This window comes from Emys orbicularis, chromosome 9 (genome assembly GCF_028017835.1).
Source record: "Emys orbicularis isolate rEmyOrb1 chromosome 9, rEmyOrb1.hap1, whole genome shotgun sequence".
NCBI lineage: Eukaryota > Metazoa > Chordata > Testudines > Emydidae > Emys > Emys orbicularis.
Genome location: NC_088691.1, coordinates 40,308,179 through 40,329,934, shown reverse-complemented (window position 1 = coordinate 40,329,934; position 21,756 = coordinate 40,308,179). Strand labels below are relative to the sequence as shown.

General features: G+C 47.7%; 1 protein-coding gene across 1 annotated transcript in view; it reads right to left on the bottom strand.

Moving 5' to 3' along the window:
* Window positions 1-650: 650 nt before the first annotated feature.
* The window catches only part of LOC135883385 (MORC family CW-type zinc finger protein 4-like), a 45,080-nt gene continuing 23,974 nt past the window's right edge, over window positions 651-21,756 (bottom strand). Inside the window, exons 10-21 of the mRNA XM_065410461.1 lie at window positions 19,176-19,338; window positions 18,744-18,872; window positions 16,489-16,608; window positions 15,593-15,684; window positions 13,375-13,473; window positions 12,442-12,570; window positions 9,505-9,582; window positions 8,925-8,988; window positions 7,099-7,292; window positions 2,303-3,047; window positions 1,710-1,993; window positions 651-867 (exon numbers count right to left, since the gene is read on the bottom strand). Of these exons, the coding sequence (XP_065266533.1) occupies window positions 717-867; window positions 1,710-1,993; window positions 2,303-3,047; window positions 7,099-7,292; window positions 8,925-8,988; window positions 9,505-9,582; window positions 12,442-12,570; window positions 13,375-13,473; window positions 15,593-15,684; window positions 16,489-16,608; window positions 18,744-18,872; window positions 19,176-19,338 (2,248 nt within the window). The 3' untranslated portion in view covers window positions 651-716. The remainder of the gene's footprint in view (window positions 868-1,709; window positions 1,994-2,302; window positions 3,048-7,098; window positions 7,293-8,924; window positions 8,989-9,504; window positions 9,583-12,441; window positions 12,571-13,374; window positions 13,474-15,592; window positions 15,685-16,488; window positions 16,609-18,743; window positions 18,873-19,175; window positions 19,339-21,756) is intronic.

Sequence of the window (21,756 nt, the reverse complement as noted above, 5' to 3'; positions counted from 1 at the left end):
GAAACTCCAAGTAGAGTCTCTGGAGCCACTGGCCCCTAACCGGCAATCTGTGTGTGATCTTATCCAGGTACTTCTATGGCCCTCATCATCATGGTTTCTGGTTTTGTTTGTTTTACTTACAAGAGGTGCTCAATGATCTCTTTAGTCTCTGCCCCCAAAAGGCAGGCTTCAATACTGGCTTTGTTTCTTATGGGTCTGAGAATGAGGGTATTCTTACAGGGAAGTTTGGGCAGAGAAGAGTTTTACACGAAGCCCCATCTGCTGAAAGATGCCAAAGAACCTCATCAATATCATTCTAGAGCTTTGCAATTAAACTGACATCAGGATAGTGTCAGTGAGTCACCAACGGGTTCCCATAGCAACTTGGAATGTTAAAATTAGTTCAAAGAATCGTCTCACTCCATTATTTAACAAACAAACCGAAAAAGCATTTAAGAGACAAAATCATCTGAGGACCCAACTCCCTGGAAGCCGGCCAGCACACCCCAAAAGCAGCTTTAAACAAAGGAGACTGGCCAGGACACAGAGGGATGAGCTATCCATGTTGATCTCCACAGGACTCTGATGACAAGTTTACAGAGCCACAAGAAAGGAGAAGGGAATGGAAGCCCCACTCCTAATGAAATGAAGGAAGGCCCAGAGTTAGGATGAAGAACGTATGGGTTTATTAAAGAAACTATACAAAAAGGCACAATGGCAGCATGGGGGAAGGGCTACTATGACATCCTGTTCGTCTCCAACACGGTCTGCAAGATCTCATCAATCTGGTCCGACTCATAGTTAACATCCTGCAGTTCTAGGTGAGGGAGGACCAGTGAGAGGAGCTGGCTGACATTCCTACGCAGGTTCTTCAGCTTCTCCATAGTGCTGTGGACAAGAGGAGAAGAGTCAAAAGTCAGAGACAAACGGTAGTTCCAATACATCCCTTCCCTTAACTTGCTGTCTTCCTTCCTATTACCAGTGCCGTGGGAGGCTGAGGTTCTTTGCTCCATTCTAAAGGCAGTGCAGGCTGCAGATGGTAGGATGGGAAGATCTGGGGCCAATGCACAGGATTGGAAATAGGGGAATGTAACTCAGTTCTCAACTCTGTTGTCAGTTTCTCATATGACATTGTGCAAATCAGTTCACTTCTCTGTAACAGGGGGGCAACAATACTTGCCACACAGAGAGGTTGTATTTGTAAATCTAACTTAGGTTTGCATAGCTCAACATTCGCACTTGTTCCTTATGATTCCATAAGTGCTGTCAGGTCAGAAGCAGGGCTAAAAAACACATCCTCGATATGGAAAGTCCCATATTTGTGGGAAAGACAGTTCAGTACCTACAGAGTATTTCTTTCCCCTGACACATTCTCTTATCCTTAAGGAAGCCAATATTGTCTGAATGATTCAACAGGAATACTCCATAAAGTGAACAATGTACTGCAGGAGAGAATCCAGCCCTGGCAAAGGAACTCTGTGTGGGGTATCCTTCAAACCTGTAGCTATTTGGCTTCACCTGTAGCTCTCCTCTGTAGCCCCCCTTCTCCTCACAACCTAGCAATCCTTAGTAATAACCCACTGTTACTCATGCAGCATCTTCAATTCATGGGTACCAAAGTGTTCTCCCAGAAGTCAGTTTCCTACGTGGATGTTCCCCCGCAAGGTAACCCATGTTCTCTCCCCTTGGGACTGACTGATATTGTCTATGGTTTAACCCACAGTTCTGACCTTTTCAAGTCTCCCCTCTCTGGGCTCCTGCAGGAGACATGTGCCTCCCTAAGCACCTCCAGGTGCATCTCCGTCTCCTTGAGCCGCTCCTTCAGCTCCGTCTTTTCCTCTATGGTCCTCTCCAGCTGAGCCTTCAGCTCTTGCAGTTCAGCCTGGCGGTAACCCATGTGTTTCTTGCTCCAGTACAAGCCTTCGGTCTCCTGGGCCCTGAGAGTTGCCAACTCCTGTTGGCTTTTCAAGAAATCTGTCTCCAAGTGGCACTTCTCCTGTTCTAGTTCCTCCACCTGAGTTAAAGAAATAGCAAATGCAGGGGAATGCACAGGAAGTGAGGTTGCACATTAAGGGGGAAAAGAAAGGGGGGGGGGGGGGAAACAAAACACAAAACACCAAACTTTCCAGGAGCTGAGGAACAGGGTAATGGCTAGTAGAGTAAGGAAGGAATCCTAACCCCTACTAGCCTTACGTGAGACACAAGGCAAGGGGATTTTCTCTCCTTGTTAAGTCAGTCTTGATCTTCCCCATCCAATTCCCTATTGCTGCAGAACTTTATCCCTCCTGCCCCACCAGAATTCACAGCCAGGTGCTAATGTTACCTTGCCCTGGAGCAAATCCCGTTCTGCTGAGACCCTCTTCAGCTCCACCGAGAAATTCTCCACAGTTTGTCTCAGCTCCTCCTGCTCCACCATATCCCTCTGATTTGTGGTCTTTGGTACCTGCAGGTCTCCTCCTCCTCTGTCCCCATCAGGGGGAGGATCGTTGTGGCTCCGGGCCTTCACCTCAACCTTTGCTTTATCGAGTCTCTCCTCCCACCCAAAGGGGATTAGCTGAATGGGAGCCTCACCATCTGCAGCAGCCTTTGAAATACCAACAACAGCCACGAAGGGCCTCTTGTCCACCTCCTCCACGTTCCCACAAGTATTTACACAGACACTCTTATCTGCTGCCTGGCTTTCTGATATTAAGGCCGGCATTTCCTCTTCCAGTTCCGCCTGGACCACTGCAGTCTCCTTTTGCTCTCCTTCAAAGTGACCGAGACTTGCTGGAGTCTCTTTGGTAGGACAGAGACCCCCATTGTGTGAAGCATCCCCAGCTTGGTTGGTGCCACTGAGTGCATCCAGATGTTCTCTGACTAGGCAGGAGTCTATGCTCCCCTCTACACTCTCATCATCCTTGTCAGACTCGCTGCATTCCTGGTCCTGGTCCACTTCAGTGGAGCTCTCCCTTTCAAAAGAAGTTGGGGGGCTGGGACTGGTCAGCTCTGGGGGGGATGGGTCTATCTGCTCCTGATATCGCTTCCGCTTTTCCAGCAGCTCTTCTTCTGTGGACAGCTTGTGCTTGCTGCAAAAGAGAGGACTGGATCAGCGAGCCTGAACCCCACTCTGTACAGCAGCCAGGCAGTGCCACCCCATCCCACTGAGAAAACTAACCTCAGTGTTTAGGGAGTAATGCTGATCTCCAAGAGCAGTCAAGAGTCGCTTTCCCTCTCCCCCTCCCCCACTGGTCAGGGGTGCTCGGGGGGGGGGGGGGGAAGGCTCCACAGAAACATTAAGATGAGACCACTGCTGGAGGCAGGAGACCAGTTCTGCAGGCCTACTGGTCTGACTACCCTCAGCACTAACACAGCACTTTAGATTTTCAAAGTGCTATACAGAAACTAACTAATAATCATCACAACTCTCTCCCCAGCCCCTAAGAGAAAGAGGTAATTAACTGTTATCTTCATTTTACAGATGGGGAACTTGCCACGTCAGTGGCAGAGCTGGGATTAGATCTCTGGAGTTCCTGGCTCCTCACTCCTCCCCAAACTCAATCCACTAGAACCCACTGCCCCTCTAATCCAGTATAGCAAAGCCTGTGAATCTGTGTCCCTGAATGGAAGCCAGCTGCAGCTTGCAAAATCTCTCATGAAAAATGTTTGGTTGATACATTTCATTAAACACAACACAGGGTATGTTTAAAATGTTGGGCTTTTTTAAGTATCAGGAAAATGACCCAGTTAAATAAAGTTTACAATACATTGTGAAGCATATATTGCCCACATTCTCAAGCGAAATCTGCGCCACTCACACAGTCAGATGGCTGATGGACTTATTCACATAATTAAAAACAAAACTGAACTTCAGCCAGGAAGAAGCCAGCTCATTTGTACGTGCACAGTGCACCTACACCCATAAAAACCCTGCACTGATCTAGAGAAGCTGGTCTGCGTTCGCTAAACTCTCAGACTCGCGCATTCCAGGCCACTTCTTAAAACAGATCTTCCCCAGCGGGCAGACACCTTCCTCTCAATTTCACACTGTCTCTGCAGTAACTACAGTGCTTGCTTATGTCAGAAAAAAATAATCAGGGCAGTATTAACTAGATGAACATACATTTGCTTTAGCACAAAGTGGCTTCCTGCTTATGTCCCCCCCTTTATTCATATTTAGGTTGTTTAGTTTTGCTCCCTGATTGTAAGGCTTCAGGTTTATTCAAATCTCCCCTTGTTGCCTCCATCCCACACTGCTTTACATTTCTCCAGGTTGCTTTGCACTTGATTCTTTACATTAGAAAAGAGCAGGAGTTGGCCATTACCCTGGCCAAATCCACCTTGGCCAATTCCATTCTACCTTCCTAAACTTCCTGGTACAACAGTCAGCCAGAATTTAATTTTCACTTCTGTGCCTAGAAAACCCTAAAATCTGGTATGCAGTCTGGCTGATTCAGAATGGCTGCCATCATCTACCCAGAGGTGGCTGTGTTTTAGTGACAGGCTAAGTGGTTCCTCTCATGTATGGTCTACTTGGAGATCTGTTATGATTGAAAGGTTTGATCCTCTACTACAAGAGTTCTCAAACTCTTCAACACCATGGAATGTTTCAATACGAAGATTCGGTCTACCATTTGCAATGGCAACTACAGTGACTGCTCAGGGGGAAAAGCAGTGTTAGGAAGGTGTTGAATGTATTTTCAGCTTCTTGGCATGAATTAGTAGCTGGAAATAAAAGCACCAGGTAAGCAGCATTACCAAAGTGTTCCACTGACCACAGTTTCAGAACTTCTGCTCATGACATTGCATTATTTCTAAAGTATTTTAAATTCACTTATGTTACATTTCACTACCCTTGTGCATATAGAACAGGCTTCACCATCTGAGCAGCTCCTCTTCCAAGCTGTCACCCAGAGTGGGGCTCTAAAAGGGAAGGTGGACAAATTGTGCCACCAAGTGCATAGAAGGGTGTACTGCAGCACTTAAACAATGATCGATGACTTCTCACATAGTAAATACAGAACTGGAGACAATGCTAGGACAAGTGAGATGAGGGGAGAAAATGCACCTAAAACCCAAGTGAAGTTCAGATTTAACTAAGAAGTTTCTCTTAACCAAAGGAACTGTTCCACCTGCTCGTGGCCAGAAATCAACTGAATTTTCAGCTTGAGCTCTTAAGGGCTGACTTCACAAATTTTGCTGAATTTCCTGTCTCCATCTGATGACAGGAAGTCACATTGCCCATTATCCAGACTGACCCTAGGGGCTGTGGGAGAACCAGAACTGCACCAGTTAGGTTTGCCAACTTTCTACTCGCACAAAACCAAACACCCTTGCCCCGCCCCTCCTCTGAGGCCACACCCCTGCCCTGCCCTTTCTCTGAGGCTACGCCCCTGCTCACTCCATTCCCCCTCCCACTGTCGCTCGCTCTCCTCACCCTCACTCACTCTTTTCACCAGGCTGGCTCAGGGGGTGGGGTGCGGACTCTGGCTGGGGGTGCGGGCTCCAGAAATGAAGAGCACTGGGTTGGGATGCAAGAGGGGGTGAGGGCTCTGGCTCTGGGGTGGGGCCAGGAGTGCAGGAGGGGGCTCCAGGCTGGGGCTGAGGGGTTTGGAGTGTGGGAGGCAGGTCTGAGTTGGGGAAGGGGGTTGGGTGCGGGGGGGGGGGGGGTGAGGGCTCTGGCTGGGGTGCAGACTCTGGGGTGGGGCTGAGATGTTTGGGGTGTAGAAGGGTGCTCCGAGCTGGGTCCGAGGGGTTCAGAGGGCGGGAGGGGGATCAGGGCGGAGGCAGAGGGTTGGGGCGCAGGGATGTGAGGGCTCCGACTGGGGGTGCGGGCTCTGGGGAATGAGGAGTTTGGGGTGCAGGAGGGTGCTCCGGGCAGGGACCGAGGGGTTCGGAAGGCGGGGAGGGGGGGGGAAATCAGGGCTGGGGCATGGGGTCGGGATCGGGAGGGGGTCAGGGGTGCAGGCTCCAGGCGGCACTTGCCCCTGCTTCCAGGAGCTGCTTAAGGTATGTCCCCACTCTGGCTCCTACGTGGAAGCGTGGCCAAGTGGCACTTGGGGCGGGGGCAGCGTGTGGAGCCCCCTGTCTGCCCCTACACGTAGGAGCCGGAGAGGGGACATGCCGCTGCTGCCGGGAGCCGCATGGAGCCACGGCAGGCAGGGAGCCTGCCTTAGCCCAACTGCACTGTTGACCGGACTTTTAACTGCACAGTCAGCTGACCAGAGCCACCAGGGTCCCTTTTTGACTGGGCATTCTGGTCGAAAACCAGACACCTGGCAACCCTAGAACCAGTGCAAAGAACTGCTGAGATGAATTTAGGTTGAGACTATGTATGTAGAGCTGTGAAGGTGGTGACACCAACGAGATAGAAAAAGGCACTGGTCAACGTGAAAGGAGGAAAAGATTAAAAAATTAGGACATAGCAAGGATTTCTGTTCCTTCCTGTATTCCCACCCTGCTCCCACTTTCCTTGTCCTAGGCTAAGGTAAAAAATCAAATTTGTGTCACAAACGGCAAGAGGCTCACCTCAAAGAGAAACACAAAAGGAAAAACGACTCTGCAAACGTGATCCTGATTAGTTAGCAATATTCCAAACTTTGTCCTTTCAGCATTTAAGGGAGGGCATCATAGGTACCAATGTCAAGGACTGGAGAAGCCTAGTCATGCATGCCCTAGGTACTTGTTAGAGAATTAAGTGAACCACCATCCCTTCCCCCGTGTACTGTGATTCACTGAGTGCTGCTATAACCTCAGCACTGAAGGTTCAGCAGAGGATACACAGATACTAGCTGAAGCCGTAATTAAACCAGACGGCCTTGCAATCCATTTATCAAAGCTCTCCGTGTTCCCATTTCAAGGCCAGAAAACACTAAGAAGAAAGCTGAATTGTGTTCAGAGAATCTGTAGTTAAAAAAGGAAAGTGTAAGAGGAATGAGGGCAGATCTTCTGGCTCCAGCCAACACCTGCTTTAATCAGATTCTCAGATAATCCTTTCTCACTCTCTGCCTCATGTCCCTACACTCCAAGAGCAAGCATACCCCTGCCCCCACATAGAATCTCACACACAGGGTGGGTGTCCCACAACAGGAGGAGGGTTGTTATTGATAAGGAGGCAGTTGTTTGCACCATCGCACCTACCTTGAAGCTGTCTGTGGTATATTTTGCTCCAAAGGCCCAGTGGTCAGACAGACAGCACCGATCTTGTCAAGAGCAGGGGGAGGAGTGAGAGAGCCAGCAATCCCATCAGGCCCCTCTTCTGCAGGCTCTTGCTTTGCCACACGTGTTACACTGTTATTCTGAGCAGGACAGGGCTCTGGTGTAGTGGATAATACCTGGCAAAGAAGGGAGCATTGAAACAATAAAACAAACAGCCCCTCTCACATGCCAGCTGCAGCTTTGGAAAAAGTTACTTAACCAAACTGAAAGCAGCACAGGAGTGTACTTGAATATTCAGCCTGAGTCCCCATTCGAGCAGATCCACCAACTGGGAATTAAAAGAAAATTTTCCTAGTAGGTACCATCACTGGGGCTCTGCCAGCTAAGACCAACGTCCACTCACCCCCATCACCATTCTCTGATGGGTCATGGACTGCACCCACATCACCATCAGACAAGTCTCTACAAATCCAGGCCTCACCCATTCCCCTTGCGGTTACCACTTCAGGGGCTCTGCCAGCTAGATGTTGAACTGGTCCCCCTTGCAATAACCACCTCAGCAGACTTTACCAGCTGAGAACCGAACCAAATTACTGCACGGTCACTGTCCCGAAGGGGAATTCCTCTCTCCTCCACTTCCCCAGTCACTACCACAGGTGGCACGGTTAGTGTTTAGAACTATAAGAGTTCATCTCCTTCCCAATTCAGGCAATGGTGCTTTAGCTTCTCCATGCCAGGATGTGAGGCGTTTCCTGGTGCTTCTGTGAGAATGTCCATGCACAGAGGGATGCATGCAAGCGACAAACTGATTTTCTTTCTACACATACACGGGCATGCACCTGGGGATATTGTGGAATGACCATGTCACAAAAGAAACATTAATGACTAAGGGAAGAGAGGAGGGATTGATGCCACTACTGTGGGAAGACACGACAAACATGAGTGAGGACAGAGTAACACCTCAGAGAACCTCCTAGTCTCAAACCAGATCAAATACTCTGCAACAGTGATCAAAGTCTCATCTACTTACGTGCTTCACGGTATGCATGGCTTATTGGGAGGTGGCTTATGGGGAGGAGAGAAGGTGGGAGTGAGAAGTCCTCCTGTCCTCACCAGGTTTGTCCTTCCCAATGGATCAGGGAAAGACTAGTCTAGCATGCGACATGAGGGTATCTTTGGGAAGAGGGCATGCAACAAGATTAGGCTGGGGTTGGAATGGGAGCGGGAAGATGTTTTAATACCATGATGATTGTTGGGAGGGAATTGTCCCTAAAGGACGGCCAACCTGATCGCACGCTGCAGTGTCCAGAGCTGCCCGGAGAACCCATCCTGGGCAGCCGTGTCCGAAAGACAGTGCTCCTGAAAATTCAAAACATCAGTCTTTATATAACTAGATAACCTGAAAGTGGGAAAGGGCCTGAGAGAACCAGCCCTGCGACCGCAGGACGGGAAGGGGGACCTCACCGACCCCTCTTCTGTGTTGAGAGGGGGCAAGATCAAGCCCCTTGATTAAGACAGGGCTTGGGAGAAAGAATGGCATGTGAGCTGGAGCTCCTAAGCACTGTCACGCTGTTAATAAGTATAGTGTTAATATTGCTCTGGTGTTTGCATGTCCAAGCTGTGCATACACAGGGTTTTCTTGTTCCAGCCAATACACCGTGATCCTCGTGTCAGCTCCTCTCAGCAGAAGACAGAAATAAGAAAGACCGGGGCAGGGCAGAGACTTTGCCATCCCCAACAGCACAGAGCAGGGTTCCCCACTCTCCAGACCATGACAAAGCCTTCTCCAGTCATTTCCTTCCTCTCACCTGGTGTTCCAGGTTCTCCAAAGATGATGACGACCTCCTCCTCTTTCTCTCTGCGGTCTGCTCTCTAAATGATGGGAAGGAAGAAGGCATTCAGTTTCCGTTCTCTGTAAGGCTCAACCAGGATCTGAAGTTTATCTCTGCCAGGAGAAACAGTTGGGAGGTGGCATGGGCAAGACTTAGGACATTAAGATACCACAGCATGAGGAGAGTTTATTACCACAGTGCAAGAACACTTTCATGGTATTACCTCTGTGACTCCAGTGAGCAGGCAGTTTGGATTAACTACCGAAGTCTAGTTTCAGAGATAGAGATCCTAGAAAGTGGGTGAGAGAAACCAAGGGGACATCATTGATGTTGACCCAGGAACCACTGACATGTGCACCTCCTGTGAGAAAACTGGGACATGTCACCTGGACCTTGAGCTGCTATGCAGAGGTACTGCTGTTTCCTTCTCCCCCTCCCTGGTTGGGTTGAATGGGCAAAAGCAGCAACAGGACTGGGGAGGGAAAACAAAATTGGTTTGCTGACTCCCTTGCTGTTGGCTAGTCCATCTGCAGGATGGAGTCAGCATATACTTAACTGTTTCCTGAATTTTCGGTCATAGCTGGGGCTCATCTCCTCATCACTGGGCTCCTGCTCCTCAGGTGCTGAGCAGCTTCTGCAATGAGATCAGTCCGTCATGCTTGAGCATGAGAGAGTACAGTTTGATTGTCGCCTACGAATTCCCCAAATCTTTAGGATCTTTGTATACGTCTCCAGCTGCTCTCTCAGACTCTTCAGTACTTTATCTTTCCTTATAACCTTTGCATCTATTTCAGACAAAGAGAGCTATGGGAGCAGCCTGGAAACAACAAAATTTAAAATATTTAGGGGAAAACAAGCCACTTACCTCCTAAAATTACACAGATGAGGAGGCAGAAAGCGAAGCTTTTAAGATCTGAGTTTACGGCGTCAAGTATTGTTGCATGTGTGTCATTTCCTCTCAAATTATGAGTTACTATGGAGAAGAAGTGTGGCAATCCCTGCCTCCCACAGTGGCCAATACCAGATGCCTCAGGGGAAAGCATAAGACCCCCATAACGAACAATTAGACTGTAATATGCCTATAGGGAAAAGTAACTCCTAATCCCAGACAGTTAGTGGTTGCTTATAACCTGAAGTAGGAGGGTTTACATCCCTTATACACTAGTGTAAAAAAAATTGCAACTGTGGATATGAATTGTATAAAAATATCTAATTCTACTGAATTCCTGGCCTCCATTTTACCTTGTGGCTAATGTGCTGTGTAAACACTGAGTTTCCGTGTCACTTTTAAATTTGACTGAATATTCCCTGGTCCTTATATTATGAGAAAGGGCAAAGAGGAGTTCCCGACTGACCACCTTTACACCATTCATTATTGTGTATACATCCAGTATGTCCTATGTCTAAACTAGGTTTCAGAGTAGCAGCCGTGTTAGTCTGTATCCGCAAAAATAACAGGAGTACTTGTGGCACCTTAGAGACTAACAAATTTATTAGTTAGTCTAAACTAACTAATTATTAGTATGTCTAAACTAGTCGGTCCTAATCCTTTTGATTTCTCCTCCTATGGAAGTCTTTCCATGGTTCTAATAATTTTCATTGACCTTCTTCTTTGTGAGATAGGGTGACCATGAGTAGGCACAGAATTCCAGGTTTGGGTTTACCAGTGATTTATATAAAAGCATTATAATAGTCTCAGTAATATTCTCTATCCCTTTTTAAAGTACCCTACCCTCCTAGTAACACCTTGACGGTTGTTGTTTTTCTTTTTTAAACCACAACTATGGCACATTGAGCAGATGTTTTCACTCAACTGTTCATAATGATCTTAGGTCTTTCTCCTGAGAGGTTACAGTTAATTTATAAACCATCTGTACGTATGAGTAACCTTGATTGTTCCTTCTAACCTGAATTGCTTTGCACTCTGTGACAGACCCAGACCAGTGGGGTACAGGAGTCTGGTAGAGGGCAAATATACTGGTCACTTGATGAGTAGTTTTCTGTTCCCTGAGTGACCAGAGCAGGGGCTGCACTAGAGTAATCAGGAACCTGCTAGAACCAGTTAAGGCAGGCAGGCTAATTAGGACACCTGGAGCCAATTAAGAAGAAGCTGCTAGAATCAATTAAGGCAGGCTAATCAGGGCACCTGAGTTTTAAAAAGGAGCTCACTTCAGTTTGTGGTGGGAGTGTGAGGAGCTGGGAGCAAGAGGCGCAAGGAGCTGAGAGTGAGAGGGTGTGCTGCTGGAGGACTGAGGAGCACAAGCGTTATCAGACACTAGGAGGAAGGTCCTGTGGTGAGAATAAGGAAGGTGTTTGGAGGAGGCCATGGGGAAGTAGCCCAGGGAGTTGTAGCTGTCATGCAGCTGTTACAGGAGGCACTATAGACAGCTGCAGTCCACAGGGCCCTGGGCTGGAACCCGGAGTAGAGGGCGGGCCCGGGTTCCCCCCAAACCTCCCAATTGACCTGGACTGTGGGTTCTTCCAGAGGGGAAGGTCTCTGGGCTGTTCCCCAACCCATATGGTGAATCTCTGAGGCAAGAAAATCCGCCAATAAGCGCAGGACCCACCAAGATAGAGGAGGAACTTTGTCACACTCGTGTCAGGAGTGGGATCTTGGGGTGCACAGCGCGGCGGAAGAAGGAGGGTGATTTAAACAAAAAACAAAAAAAACAAAAAAAAAGGGAGAGGGTTTATTTTTTTCACCACGATGGATGACGTAGTGCGGGCACTGATACAAGCTACGGCGGCCCAGCAGGAGGCTACCCGTGTCCAGGCAGCTGCACAACAGGAGGCAGTGCGGCTGCAGCAAGAGACTAATGGTCTGCTGATGGACCAGGCTGCTCAAGACTGAGCTATGTTGCGGGAACTGGTAAACCAGGTAAAGTCCCTTACAGAGCTGAATTGCGGCCATGATGGGACACGGCTCATACGGGCCAGCCATTGGCTGCAGAAAATGACAAGGGAGGATGATGTAGAGGCATACCTTCTGGCCTTTGAGAGGACAGCCCTACGGGAGGCCTGGCCTCGAGATCAGTGGTCTGGCATCCTTGCCCCATTCCTGTGTTTATCTTTATCACTCGTTTATCTTGCTCCCCGACTACTCAGTTTAAGTAGACCCAGCTGAAGTTGCTCACAATCCACTCATCTTGACTGAAAATTGTGTCATCTGTAATCTGACACCTCCTTTTCCAGATCACCAATTAATATATTAAACAGCCACCATCCTAGTCCAGAATCTTGAGCCATCCTTCTATTAACCTCCACCCATGTGGGGACCTGTATTTCAAGTGGGATTTTTGTTCCATGCCTATATTTTCCGAGTGGCAATAATAAGGGCTGGCCAGGTAAGCGTCTATATTTCAAGGTCTATGCAGATGTACATGGGAAGGGAAGCAGGGGTCAGCAAAAACTGGGACAGTGAGTGTTTGTATTAAGAGTGGGAGGCAGCAGGGTAGAAAGTTCAGACAAGGACTGAGATAGATGAGTTCCTTACTTGTACTTGGGGTGGGGATGGAGATGACAGAACCACTTCTCAGGTAATGATGCAGGATCAACCTTGTCAGGGAGCTTCCTCCATTTCAAACACTCCTCACACTGCACCCAAGTCTGGTCTGGTCTCCCTCTGGAAAGAGAAATACATGGACTAGGATACAAAGCAAAGAACTACCCCTGCCCTATATTTCATCCCTTGAATACTGAGAACACTGCATCCAGTGCTGCAACTGTGTGGCTGGCTAGCCTGGTCTACAGTTTCTGGCAGTGCATGTCCCTATTTAGTTTCGTTTTTAACAACTGTCCATTCTCAGATGTTCCCATTCACTCTGCAGGTAGTGCTTGTATAACATGAGCAGCCCCCAGTGAAACTCCTTCCCCATCACCAGCAACAGATTCCCTGTGGACATAAAGTGCTTGGCCTTGCAGAGGAGCGATAGCCATCAGCACCATACCCATTCCCCATCGCCTCAACCCCACACCTCGCCATGCTCCGTCTGCTGCACATAGCTCCCTCAGAATAGATTGCTCACCTCACTATTGTGCTGTTCATATCAGAGCTATGAAAAGTGAAGGCTCGATTGCATTAGCACCTAATCCGGACAAGTAGCTCAGCCAAGGCATTGCACGTCCCAGCCTGGGACACCACATTATCCTAGTCACAGTACCCTCCATACGTTTGCCAATGACCCTCCATTCTCACTATTGTTACATGTCCTGCTCACCCCCAACATTAGCCAGTGAACTAAGCTGAGATCACTAAAAACTTATTACACTAGCAGCCTTTGCAGCTAGATCTCCCAATGTAAAGGGATACTAATCAACCCTCCATACTCTCTGCCCTTCCTCAACTCCCCACCCCTTCTCTGCAGATGAAAGGCCCAGTGCTTTTAATGCTGCACTAAAATTAGACCAATATCATGTTCGAACTCACGCTATCACATTGACAGCACTGGAACTACCCAAGTTCATCTGTGCCACCTTCGCCTTCCAATAAGTGTTGAGTTTCTGTCCCAGTGCAGTAATTGTCCGTCTAGAGGGAAGGCAAGAGCAGTGAAAATCAGGCAAATTCCACTGAAAGTCACAACAGGTAGCACAAGTAACAACCCAGGTGAAGAAGCAAACCTCCTTTACTGCCTGTCTCTGCCTTTCACTTCAGTAACCACAGGTGCTCAGATATGACAGTGGTGGGGACGGAGAAGGCACTCAGATGTGCCACTGCAGGAACAGCTTGGGTTTTGGAACATTCATCGAGATTTGTACCAAGAATAACCCTGATGTATCACCCGTCCCACAGCTTCAGAAGTCTGCCAATACCACCCTATGTTACCAGTACACAGGGCTCCTGATGCTCAAGATCTCTGGGGTCTTACTCTCTGCCGCCCAAAATGCTCTTAGAGCCTCTCATTGGAGCAGGATTGCCTTTTTGTTCAGAGTCAGGGTCATTTCCTTTCCAAACCAGGGGTAGGAGCACCCCAGTTTTCACAGAGTTTAAAGCCAGAAGGGACCATTAAGATCATCTGACCTCCTGTACAACACAGGCTAGAGAACTTCACCCTATACTTTCTGCATCCTTTAGGGCTCAAGGTCAGGCTGTGCACAGAAGCTAAGGTCTCATCTTTGGCCCCAAAATTCGGCTACAGTATAAACACAATTTTTACCAAGGAAGACTGAGGCTTCACGGGCTAAGACCAAACCCAGGCAGCTAACTAGTCCTGGGTAGCCCTGCCTGGAACCTTTGGGCAATTCCCCCACACCCTCCAAAGAGAAGCCATCAAGCCTCCTAACATTTCCAGGTAGCCTAATGAAATGTCTCATCCAGCCACTGGCTGCTATATACGATTCAAGTAATCACTGGGACTAAGGCCAGCATCAATTAACTTAAAACAAATTAGATACAAGCCCAAGCATGGGTATTGTGCACAGGTAGAGAGGGTGGAGCAGACATAGGGTTTTCTTCTCCCAATAGGAAAACTGCATTTCTACCCTTTGCATTTGGATGAGGCCGGTATATCAGAATAAGGTCTTTAAGTGCTTTTGGGGACAGTCTCGCTATCTCCTACACATCCCAACAGAAAATGTCTCATCACACTCACCAGAGGATACCTTACAATGCAGAGAGACCTGACACAGTTATGAAAAGAGAAAGTCCAAATTCTAGATAGCCATGTTCAGATGGGAACACAAAGCACAGGCCTAGCCAAATCTCAACCCAAATTACTGGCTTTCTTGTTCTACAGACCAGCCTGCTATAGGGAGCAAGATTTGGGGACGCCTAGTCTCCCTTAACTTTAGGGAGCCCCTGCATTCAAGGATTAATTGCATCCATAATATACCCTTTCCACTGATAAAACAGGCTTCCTGGTGTCAGATTGACAGCAAAAGCCCCCATCGAGCAGCAGCATGAAACCCGTGCACCTCAGAAGGATGTAAGTTCTGGTCAAGTCAATAACCTAGCAGCTTGGTGGGGGAGGGGGTCATGAAGATGACAGACCAGAGAGGCGTTCACAAACATCTCACCTCTCACTTCCTGCTGAGACAAGGGGGCCCCTAACCTCAGCACAGCAGCCCAGAGCTCTGGTAGCTATTTGCACTAACTTAAGAGCAGCTGGCTATCTGCAAAGCAAAGACAAACGGCAGGGTCTGCTCTGACCCCCCTTCCCTCCCCAACTGCCCGTTCTAAATTTGATGCTTACACTCATTTGTAAATGTTCATCTCTATAGCGCAGCATTTCCCCAAAGTTAGTGGTATGTCCAACTGAGTAGGTGGGGGGGACATGGAACAGTGCCAATGCCAGTTTCTCTCATGCTGCCCTGCTATCATGACAGGGTTCAAGTGGGGGACATGACTGGTTTAATTTTCCAGCTGTGGGGCACTGCTTTAGTGAATGAAAACACACTGTTCTATTTCAGATAAATCTCTGGGGCACGGTTTAGGGTTCATGGGTGGAGACATGCATGAAAACCAGCACTAGATGAATATGGAGACTAGTCCCTCTCTCAATCCAGGAGAGCAAGGTCTCTCCAGACTGCTCAGAAACATGGCCAGACATTTTCTGGTAGGGGTGTCAGAAGGAAGATAGGCCAACATGGAGCTACTTCATATGTAAAGCCCATGCATAGCAGTAGCCCCAGCGGCAGGCCACCCTTACCGGTATTCCTTGCTTTCTTCAAAGTCCTGTTTGTTGTGTGCTGGTTTCAAGAAGTTGCATTCAATCACCCCGATCACGCCCATGCCATCCCCCTACACCAATGGTCAAAAAAGAAGGAAGAAAACCAATCATTTCAGCCATACTGGTTACAGAAAAGGAGGTTGCACCTTCAGGAGAACAATTCCTATTCCCCTGGAATCCTGGCAACAAGATTCAAGTTACCACACATCCCCTCTCTGATACAAGAGTTGATGGTAACACCTCTGCATGTGCCATGTACAGCAGCAACATGCATCAGATATGAACGCTTGACAATCTCCAAGGGCCTGATCTCAATCCCCAGCTGGCAGATCCCTTTGAGACAGTGCGGACAAGGAAAGGCGTAAGCACAAATCCATAGGGTATAAACCTGGAATATCATCTAGCTTCCTTACTCTGAAAGCCACCAATGTATCTGTATTTAAGATGACCCCTAGAAGCAAAGGAATGACAGCCAGCTTGCTGGCACAGCTATGCTGCCCCATCACTGCACACACGATTCTGTAATGAGTACACCACTCAGAGAAGGGAGCAGTCTGGCTGAGCAAAGAGGATGACTTTCACAACTTGAGTTCCCCACCAGCATCTACCCCTTATAGCAGCAATAAATAATCTCAGAGGACGCACTTGGATCTCAGCTTCTAGACAAGTATACAATATGGATATATGTATAGTAAACGGCTGATGGGGACAGACAGTCCAGTTACCAGGTTCAAAACTCCTGCGCTAAGCTGGTGAGAACCTGGAGGCCCATGGGACCAGAGTAAGGATCTATGGACAGGGCCTACCTTTGGTGAAGCCATGTTCCTCTCTCCTCCCCCATTCCTGAGAGCAGAGGGGAAGCACTGATCACTCACCTTCATTTGGCAGCCCACTTTCTCGTAGGACTTGATGAGTCGGTTGTTGTGGTACATCATGATCCCAAAGTGGCTATTGTTCTTGCAATTGAACCCAAAGGTGATCTTCACCCTCTTGTTCTGAGAGAAAACTCGTCAAAGGAGAAAAAACAGCAAGCTCCAAGGAGGAAGAAAGAAATGAATGGCATTTTGTGGGAAGGCCATTGTGTGTGTGGTTGGGGGTGGCGGGGGTGTGTGAAAGGGGCCACTGATGGAGAACAGCAGAAGGTGAAGTGTCTCCAAAGAGAGGTAAATCCCACAAGTTTTCAATGTCTCAACCTCATGATGTAGGTTGTGTGATGCAGATATTGTGCTGTTTAGACTAGAGCAACACCTTTGCCTCTTTAGCAGGAGAGCAGAGCTGAGCATTGGCCTTTGTAGAATGAGGAAGGCCCGGCATACACAGCCAAAAAAGGTGGATAGGCATAACTGTAGCCCATCTGAGTTCCAACAGTTTAACACAGCCAGTCTGGACAGAACAAGACTGTTACAGATAGGTTAAAATAACATGTTTTACCCTAGGTCTCTAAAAAGGCTACAATATTAATTTTGTTATAAAGCAGTCAAGTTCTGACCAAAGAACCACGATCAAACTGAGTTATAACCCAGACGGGCCAGCAAATGACTAAAAACGTGATTAAATTTGGTTGTTTTGGCTTTGTAAACAAGACCAAAGAAACCTCAAGAAATAATGAAATGAAGACATCAAGGCCCACAAAGGTAGAGGAAATTCAGCAGACACCCACTTCACTTAGTTTCAGTTCTGGGGAAGAAATTCTGCTACTAGATTTAAAAAAATAGAAGCTATTTATAAAGAACAATCTTGTTACACCAGAAGTATCCTTCTGGTTGGCCTATCCCTTTAAGAGGGCTCCCACATTTACGGAATATATGTGAAGATGGTATATTTTCATTGTGTGTCACCTTCTGGGGTTACCTTAAGTGTATTCTAACAATTTTTATTCTTCAGCGTCAGGGATATATTACATTTTACGCATGTTGGCTCTGCAGAACCAACAAAGTTGTGAGAGAACAAGCCAAAGTCCATTCCTTCTTGTTCATTGTCATCGCTTACTAAACTCCACTTAGGCATACTTATGCTCGAGTGTCACCGAAGGCAGGATCTAAATCTGTAAAATCTTTAATAGTGAGCAGGATGCACAAACAAGAAAGGACCCATGCTGAGTCTCTGATCCCTGGCTGAGTATGCAGGGCTGGAAGTTAAAAACAACTCCATCTTTTTATTCTTTTCACATTTGATGTGGAAACTGAGACAGGTGGAATCCCAGGATACCATTTTGCAGAGTCACTTTTCAGAGCAGAACCACTTTTTAAGTGTGTTTAGGGGGAGGGTAGATTTTTACAAAATGTCATTTATTTAATATTAAATGTAAGCCACATTCTGTTTCAGGGATATTTTAATAGACATCTAGGTAAGCACAGCTCGCTTTGTGCTTTGCCTTGACTTGGAATCATGTCTCTCTTCTTCAGTCAGTGTGTTCTCAAAACGCACACAAAGAGTAAAGAAAAATCGTGTATTCATACAGCTAACAGGCAAAAAAAAAATGAATGAAATGAACACAGATCTCAAGCTTTCCATTCAGTCAGGAAAAATAAAGCTAGCAACTGAATGCTGATAAATGGGTTAAAGAGGGGAGCATGGAGCAAGGTTTCCCTTTTATCATACACAAGTTCTGGTCTTGTACATAGAAATCAGGCCCTGGTTTATACTGAGGATTCTTCCCTATATATTTTTAAAGATGTTTATAGCTTTAAACGGGTTTAAATAGGTTTGTGCTGATAACATCAGATAAGCTTGGTATTGGAATTCAGTTGCCAGGACTACTGAAGCATGAAGATTCCTTCCACTCATCTGGACCCTCACTCAGACTTAAAACATGCAAGGGCTTCCATCCAGTAAGTTGACATACCCTTTCCTTCTCCAACAAACAGTTTTCAAGGCTCTTTCTTGAACTATTCAGGTTGGGATCTAGCCTCTATGGGGGTAAAGGGAGGGCAGGAGAAGAAAAGTCAGTCTCCAAATTCATTTCAAACCTCGGCTTCTCCACACTGCTGCTCCAGGCCACCCAATCCAGCTTTGAGTATAAAGGAGGAGTTAATTTCAATTGGGAAACAAGTGATCCTCATTGTGTGCTACCCTGGATGCAAAGAAGTCACCAGGAGGCAGGAAAGGTTAGAGGCAGCTATAAGGATACCGTGGAGGTAGGTCTGTACACATCATATTCAATATTAGCCAAGCTCTTGGAGATCAGCTGAGTCTTCACTTTCTTCTGTCGCAGAACAATCTGCATGCGGGGCTTCAGGTACAAGATACTGCAGTATGCCTGGGGGCAGGAGACAGGGCAAGAAAAGAGGTATTATGGACACAGACTTCACTGGAGACCTTTAGGGAAAAAAGTGAAGTCATTTGACAACACAATCAGTCCCGTATAGCCAAGTAGCTGAGTCCTTTCCAGGCAAACACAGCTTGGATTCCACAGCTTTTAATTCCATGGGAAGTGCTACACTGAGGGGCCCTGGCATGTCTAACATCAACACAGACTCTTAGCTCACACTGTTTATCTAGGACAGACACAGGGCAAGGACCAATCTACTTCTTTGGTGTAACTCCAGCATCCCTAACTCACCCGTAAGGAGTACTCAGTTTCTGGTGCAGAGGACTCTTGAACCTTCTCAAGGCGAGGAGGAACCTTCCTCCCAGCATTCTCTGATTCCTCCGTGCTGAAGTCTGATATCCGAATGTCATACTGGTCTGTATCAAAGTCCAATTCAGGCTTCCCATCTTTATTTCTGAAAAACATGATAAACAAAAATCAGGACATCCTATCCAGCCACTCTGTATCAGCAATAGCAGTCAAGCTATACAGCAGTGGTCCCCAAACTTTTCAGGGTTGTGCCCCCCCCTCCCCTTAACCGTATCCGCGCCCCGTCTCCTGCTAGCCAGGGCCGGGAGCGGGGCTGCAGCTCCCAGTGAGGGGGGAGAATGCAGACGGGGTAAGGGTGCCACAGCTGGGGGCCAGGGTGGTGGGGCCGCCCAGAGGATTCAGGGGGCCTGAGGTCTTCGGCGGCGGGGGTCCTTCCGCTCCAGGTCTTCGGGGCACTTCGGCGGCAGGTCCCGGAGCAAGTGAAGGACCCGTCGCCAAAGATCCGGAGCGGAAGGAGCCCTCGCCGCCGAATTGCGGCCGAAGACCCGGAGCGGAAGAAGCCCTCGCCGCCGAATTGCCGTCGAAGACCCAGAGTGGAAGAAGCCCTTGCCGCCGAAGACCCGGAGCGGAAGAAGCTCCGGGTCTTTGGCAGCGGGTCCTTCACTCGCTCCGGGTGTGTTCGGCAGCACTGAAGACCCACCGAAAACTCTCATGGGGGCCCCTGAAAACTCTCGTGGGGGCCCCTGTGGGGCCCGGGGCAAATTGCCCCACTTGCCCCCCCTCTGGGTGGGCCAGGAACGGAGCCAGTGGCAGGGCTGGGAGTAGTGCCCCGGCCGGGGCCAAAGCTGGGGGTGGGGCTGGGAGTGGTCAGGGGCCGGTGGCTGGGCCAGAGCAGAGCTGGGGGTGGAGCGGGGCTGTGTGGTGCTCCCTCCCCGCCACCCCGTGGGGGGCTGGCCTGGCCCCACCATGCCCCCTCCCCGAATCATAGAACTGGAAGGGACCTCGAGAAGTCATCTAGTCCAGTCCCCTGCAATTCAAGGCAGGACTAAGTATTATCTAGACCATCCCTGACAGGTGTTTGTCCAACCTGCTCTTAAAAATCCCCAATTATGGAGATTCCGCAATCTCCCTAGACAAATTATTCCAGTGCTTAACCACTCTGACAGTTAGGAAGTTTTTCCTAATGTCCAACCTAAACCGCCCTTGCTGCAATTTAAGCACATTGCTTCTTGTCCTATCTTCAGAAGTTAAGAAGAACAATTCTTCTCCCTCCTCCTTGTAACAACCTTTTATGTACTTGAAAACTGTTATGTCCCCTCTTAGTCTTCTCTTCTCCAGACTAAACAAACCCAATTTTTTCAATCTTCCCTCATAGGTCATGTTTTCTAAACCTTTCGTCATTTTTGTTGCTCTTCTCTGGACTCTCTCCAATTTGTCCACATCTTTCCTGAAATGTGGTGCCCAGAATTGGACACAATACTCCAGTTGAGGCCTAATCAGCGCGGAGTAGAGCAGAATTACTTCTCGTGTCTTGCTTACAACACTCCTGCTAATACATCCCAGAATGATGTTTGCTTTTTTTGAAACAGCATTACACTGTTGACTCATATTCAGCTTGCGATCCACTATGACCCCCAGATTCCTTTCCGCAGTACTCCTTCCTAGGCAGTCATTTCCCATTTTGTATGTGTGCAACTTATTGTTCCTTCCTAAGTGGAGGACTTTGCATTTGTCCTTATTTAATTTCATCCTATTTACTTCAGACCATTTCTCTAGTTTGTCCAGATAATTTTGAATTTTAATCCTATCCCCCAAAGCACTTGCAGCCCCTCCCAGCTTGGTATCGTCCGCAAACTTTATAAGTGTACTCTCTATGCCATTATCGAAATCATTGATGAAGATATTGAACAGAACCGGACCCAGAACCTATCCTTGCGGGACCCCACTCGTTATGCCCTTCCATCATGACTGTGAACCACTGATAACTACTCTCTGGGAATGATTTTCCAACCAGTTATGCACCCACCTTATAGTAGTTCCATCTAGGTTGTATTTCCCTAGTTTGTTTATGAGAAGGTCATGTGAGACAGTATCAAAAGCCTTATTAAAGTCAAGATATACAACATCTACCGCTTCCCCCTATCCACAAGGCTTGTTAGCTTTCTTTGACAGGGTATCAGGTTGGTTTGACACAATTTGTTCTTGACAAATCCATGCTGACAGTTATTTATCACCTTATTATCTTCTAGGTGTTTACAAACTGATTGCTTAATTATTTGCTCCATTATCTTTCCGGGTACAGAAATTAAGCTGACTAGTCTGTAATTTCCCGGGTTGTCCTTATTTCTCTTTTTATAGATGGGCATTATATTTGTCCCTTTCCAGTTGCCTGGAATCTCTCCCATCTTCCATGACCTTTCAAAAATAATTGCTAATGGCTCAGATATGTCCTTAGTCAGCTCCTTAAGTATTTTAGGATGCATTTCATCAGGCCCTGGTGATTTGAAGACATCTAACTTATCTAAGTAATTTTTGACTTGTTCTTTCCCTATTTTAGACTCTG